The 5,675-nt window shown below is 53.8% G+C and overlaps 1 protein-coding gene across 1 annotated transcript in view; it reads right to left on the bottom strand.

The window, feature by feature from the left end:
• CDHR1 (cadherin related family member 1) overlaps nucleotides 1-5,431 on the bottom strand; it is a 16,102-nt gene extending 10,671 nt beyond the window's left edge. Inside the window, exons 1-6 of the mRNA XM_081075430.1 lie at nucleotides 5,218-5,431; nucleotides 4,503-4,598; nucleotides 3,386-3,531; nucleotides 2,492-2,542; nucleotides 1,343-1,432; nucleotides 37-140 (exon numbers count right to left, since the gene is read on the bottom strand). Of these exons, the coding sequence (XP_080931556.1) occupies nucleotides 37-140; nucleotides 1,343-1,432; nucleotides 2,492-2,542; nucleotides 3,386-3,531; nucleotides 4,503-4,598; nucleotides 5,218-5,272 (542 nt within the window). The 5' untranslated portion in view covers nucleotides 5,273-5,431. The remainder of the gene's footprint in view (nucleotides 1-36; nucleotides 141-1,342; nucleotides 1,433-2,491; nucleotides 2,543-3,385; nucleotides 3,532-4,502; nucleotides 4,599-5,217) is intronic.
• Nucleotides 5,432-5,675: the final 244 nt, after the last annotated feature.

The following is a 5,675-nucleotide window of genomic DNA, read 5'->3' as shown; positions in this document are numbered from 1 at the left end:
AGGCATCCCCTCTATCCCAGGCCTCTGGTTTCGTACTGTGTGCCCTGCCTTACCTGCAGGAAGTAGGTGACACTCCCTCCAGAACCTGTGTCCTTGTCCACAGCATGGACCTTAAAGATACTGCTCCCAGGAGGTGTATCCTGAGGGGTCAGAGACACAGGGGTCAGTCCTGGGGCAGCGACAGAATGCTCAGGGTACTTGGGGTATGGAGAAACATGGAAAGGTGGGGTCAGGCGAATGAAGGGTAAAAAGAGGCGACAAGGTGGTGACTAACCCAGGGAGCCCCCAACAGGGGAAAGAACAGTGATGGAGGAGACACATCAGAGAAGGAAGAAAAAAGAAAGAGCAGATATCCTCCCCCTGAGGAGGGCCTCAAGGAGAGAGGGGAAAAAAGTAAGACTCTAAATAGATAAAGGGCTTAAATGTGAAATGAGAAAGGCCTTAATAAACATGGACATTTTCAGCATTACCAAAGATCACATATGTACTATTTAGAGCCAGGATGAAATGTCTTTCTCTATGAAATTAACAAACATTAAAAAACGTGAGAATCTCCAGTGTTGATGGGAATTAGGGAGACAAACCCTCTCCTACATCTTGTTGAAAATTGTAAATTGGTGTTATTCCAGAAAAGCAATCTGGTAACACCTCATAGGCACGGATGCTTTCGACCTAGTAATTTCAAATCTTGGACTATAGCTTAAGGAAATGATTCTAATTAGAGAAAACGAACTTTTATGTCAGAATTTGATATTTCTTACTACAGCAAAACTGCAAGTATCTTAAATATCCAAACATAGAGGAACAGTTCCATAAATGATAGAATGTTTACTTAACAGAAGTTATTAAAATGATAGTTACGCAACTTTACAATTAATGGGGAAATGATGATATTATAAATTAAGTGAAAACCAGGATACAGAAAACATGTGTTTAGTATAGTCACAACAATGTAAAACAAACAGTAATCACAATAATAATCACAAAAACAACTAGAAAGAAATACACCAAAATTTAACAATGTTATTTCAAGAAGGAGGGGTTGATAGTGATTTTGAAATCTTTTTTTCCTATCTTTTTATGTATTTCACATTTCCACAATAAATATATATTATGATTATAATGGAAAATGGTAAATGAACATTCTGTTAGAAATAAAATGAAGGTGTGAGTGGATGGCGGTGGGGATGGGGAGGACAGGAGGACCAGCTCTCCCGAGAGTAGAGAGGTGCTCTCACTCAGAGGGGCAGTCCCCTTGGCCAGGTCACAGGACAGCCCCAGAGGGCAGGCCACGGGCTTGGGGTAGGAGGGCAGCAGCTAGGCCTAGTGGCCTCCCACTAACCTCAGGAACATGGACAATGTAAGGCTCCTGGATGAACGTGGGCGTCTCGTCGTTGGCATCAGTCACCAGGATCACGACTTTCTCTGCCACCTGAGAAGGGTGAGGAGTAAAGGGGACAGGAATTGGGGCAGTTAGACCTTTTGGACAAAAAAGGGACAGTGGCCCCTAACGCCCCCAGGTATATGTCTCTACCCATCCTCCCTCTCTCCCCCTTCCTTCTTGCTATCCTTCCTTGTTTTATTCATTCATGAAACAAATATTATTAAGCAACTATTTGATGCCAAGCACATGAAAGGAGCACTTGGTGTTCCATCCCAGGGACAGAAGACATGGTGTGATGGTGTGCATTTTGCAGGATGAGGTGGCAGGGCAAAGATCAGCATATGAAAGAACGTGGTGATAGCATTCGGGGTGATAACAGTGGCAGGCCAAGCACTGAGGACAGGACCACCGCGCTGTCCAGCTCTGGAGACTCCGTGCATGCCATGGCCTCGGCAAATGCATCCCCTGGGGCTATGGGCGCACAGTGCAGGAGGCTGCATCCGGAGGCCCCCAAATAAGCCTCTAACCAGCCTGTGGTGGTGGACCCAGGGAGGCTTCACAGAGGGGTGAGAATTAGGCTCTGCAGCAGTTTGGCAGGTGAGAGGGAAAGAAGTGAAGGAGCGTCAGGTGCAAAGGGGAGTTAAATGCACGGTGAGTTCAGAGAACATAAGTAGATTTATGCCAGATGGTTGGGGGGGTGAATGTGGGAGAGAAGGCGGGCGAGGCTGATGGTGCCCAAAGTGGAGGTCCTGAATGTCAGGCTAAAACTTGGGTTTCATCCGGAGGGTGGTAGGGACCAGCTGTTAGTGCTTTCTGAGCCAGGCTATGGCCAAGTCTGTGTCCCGCAGTTTGGGCTCAGGCTGAATTTGGAGGTAGATTGGGGCTGGGGAGCCTGCAAGCAGGGGAGCCCCTATAATTATCAGGGAAGCACTGATGAGGGCTCGGGCAAAATGGTGGCTTTCCTGTGGGCATGTTGGGGGTGGGTCTTGCTGGGCCTCAGCTTGGGTTTGCCAGGGAACCCTCAGTCCCCAGGAGGTTGGAGGATGGAACTGTGCTCAGGCCCAGGGAGCTGCCTGCTGTCAGGGGCTGGCACATGTGTGCACTCACCAGATTCAGGCTGTCAGAAATGCTGATGATGGCTTCAATCTCATCTTCTCGCTGTGAAGAGCAGGATTGAGTGAGTGTCCAGGAGTGATACGTGCTAGGAACCCCTGAGTCTGGAGAGAGCTCTCCCTGCCCCACTGAGCCTATCAGAGGAGGCCTGGAGTAGTGTGGGGTGACCAAAAGTTTACTCTGGCCACTCTTGAGACCTTCTTTTGAGGCTCTACACATCAGGGCTTCTTATAAACCCAGAGAGATTGTTGAGGCGCCAACAGAAAATGCCCCCCAGCTAGAATGAGGAGAGATGCTGACCTAGTGTTGTAGAGGTCCCAGGAAGAAGGCTTATTCCCTGTTTTCTGTACATTTTCTCCCCCTTATCTCTGCCATACCGCTCCATATTCCACAGTTCTGCAGAGGTCCAGATCTGTGGTATCTCAAGCACTCCCCAGCACACTGTGGCACCTCAGTGAGGAAGGTCCCTGGGGGAATGCGAGGGAGGGGCAGCCAAGTCACACCTCCACCTCTGTGTTCCCACAGCCGTCTCTGAGACCACCCTTCCCCTTTTCTAGTCTGGCTTGCAGGTGGTGGAGTCTGCCATCAGACCAGAGCTGGCAGCAACCCCACACCTGAGGTCCAGTCATGTGGCTAGCTAGGCCCACCAGTCCCGTGTGGTGTCTCAGAGCAAATGTAGCCCATGCCCTGTCACGGGCAGGTTCAGAAGGGTGCCGAGGGGTAGAGTTTTTCCAGACTCAGACCTACTCTCTAAACCATGCTTTCCAGCCCTGATCTGCTGTTTGAGTTTTCTGCACCTTACAAGACCTCTCCAAAGACGATCTCTAGCAGACCGTCCAGCCCTCAGAGGCTTGGCCGGCAGGCAGCAATCCTCGCTTCTCCCCATACCTCTCTGTCCAGCTCTTCAACCAGGGTGATGTTTCCAAAATTGGGGTCCACAGAAAAGACGCTTCTAGAGCTGGGGTCAAAGCTGATTTGGTAGGAGACAGGGTCTCCCTCGGGGTCTGTTCCATTCAGGGTGTACACATGAGAGCCTGGAAGGAGACACAGAGGGGACATCTACAATCTGGGACTTGACGTTTCCTAAAAGTGGCAGCTGCTCAGAACCAGGGACTCAACCATCTGTACAGTGAATTTGCAGTTCAGTGCCAAAGGTACCACCGTGAACTGAGCACTGTGCCCCACTGACCTCGCCCCCTGCTGGCTGCCCCTCCCACTCTTTGTCTTTATTCTTCACAGCTGTCGGTGAGATATTAGCATCAGCCACTTTACAGGGTGTCATCTATAATACGGATTGTACAGGAAGGTCCCCTCTGCTGTCCCTCTGCCTGCTAATGACTCCTGTCCCAGGAGCCAAGATTGGGGGCTTCCCCGGGATGGGGGAAAAGGGAGGCGCCAGTAAGGCAAGAGGGGCAGCTCTGTTCCCCTGCCCGGAGCAGCTCCTCAGGGATGTCTGAGCAGGCGCCTCTTTTACACTGCTGATCTTTGGCTCAGGGTTCCCAATCCAGACAGGGTGAGACAGAAGAAGTGCAAATCTCTCTTTCTCCTTCTCCCCCTCTGCAGATCCCAGCCAGCGAGTTGGATGTTCTTGGATGCCTTTAAAGCCTAAAGATCTGAGGCTCTGGGAGGTCAGTCAGTACATTTGCTCAAGGTTACACTGTACAAAGACAGTGGACACTGGGCAGCTGTGGCCAAACCCAGGGGTAACCACCATGCTGAGGGTTTCTCCCTGTCTCCTGGGGCCCGCCCTGTCTTTGGACTGGCACTGAGTTCTCCAGGGCTTGTCAGGCTTAGGTCTCCATGGCAACCAAGACCTCCTTTATATGCAACTGCCCTGGAGAATTCAAAGTGCAAACAGCCCCTATCCCCCCACCGCCAGCACCTGCAGCCTAGCTCTCCCTCTCTCTACAGATTGGGAGAACTCATGGTCCTTCTGTGCCATGTCCAGGGGATCGAGGGCCACCCCTCTAGGGGACCTATGGGGGCCAGTGCCAAGGCTCCTCACCAACAGGGGTGTCCTCCGGGAGGCTGAATAAGGCCATGTTTCCATTAGTGCTGCCAACCCCGTTGTCGAAGAAGTGGGGGGCGAAGTTGACCTGGGCTAGGGAGAAAACAGACAGAACAAATGGACACCCAGAAACTTGAAAGGGCAATTTCGCGCCAGCATGATCTGATGTCTGGCCCCACTTCTGGGCAGGCTGGCACTCTCCTCTCCAAGCCTAGCAAACCCGTGGTTCGGCTGGGGAGCCTGGGAGAGGGTCCCTTAGCTCAGGCTTGTCAGGGACATGGACCATCTGGGGCCTTAGAACCCAGGCAGCTGCCAAACTCAGCTCATCAATACGCAGACGGCACCAGGAGCCAGAGAGGTACAGTGCCCTGGCCAAGGTCACACCAGGAGTGGGGGCGCTCTCCCCTGCCCCATGCATCCATTAGAGATGACGCCAATCCTCCTACCCTGTTTCTGAAAAAGAAGAGGTCAGCCGGGGTCCCGGCCCCAAATCCGGGGTTTCCAGAGTCCTTGCCTCTGGGGAAGCGCCCCGGGAACCCCGCTCCCAGCCAAGCCAGACAACTGGAAGAATCGCTCCCCTCCTTTCTGCTCCGGTCCCCATCGCCCAGCTGGAGTCTCTGTTCACTCTGGAAGTGAACAGTCCGGAGCTCTGTCTCTGTGTCCCTCCGGGTAGCGCCGGCACCCAGCCCTCGCCCCACCGGCGGCCACTCACCCAAGCAGAGGCGCAGCAGCCCCAGGGCTAGGGCGGCCTGCGGGTCGAGCCTCATGTCTCCGCGGGCGAGTAATGTCGCTCCTCGCAGACGAGGTCGGGCGTAGAAGCACAGAGCATGCCCCGGGCCGGGGGGAGCACAGAGGTGACAGTGGGGGTGGCGGCGGCGGCGGCAGGAGTGGGCACGGGGCGGGAGCGCTGGGTGGTATGAGGGCGCTAAGCGGATGACAAGGTTCGGATCTGCGCCGCGCAAGTGCTCCCGCGGCCGCCAAATGAGCCCAATTAGTGCGCTGTGAGCCGTGGGGACCCGCTCCAGCAGCGGGGGGGGGGGGGGGGGGGGGGGGGGGGACGGGGACGGGGGACTGGGACGGGGACGGGGACAAGGGCACTCTTCTCTCCTGCCACTCCTGCCACGCCCCTTCTCCCAGGTCTGGAACGCAGGAGCCAAGGAGACCCCAGGT

This window comes from Rhinolophus hipposideros (genome assembly GCF_964194185.1).
Source record: "Rhinolophus hipposideros genome assembly, chromosome: 15".
In the NCBI taxonomy this organism is placed as follows: Eukaryota; Metazoa; Chordata; class Mammalia; order Chiroptera; family Rhinolophidae; genus Rhinolophus; species Rhinolophus hipposideros.
This window is presented reverse-complemented; position numbering and strand designations above follow the sequence as displayed.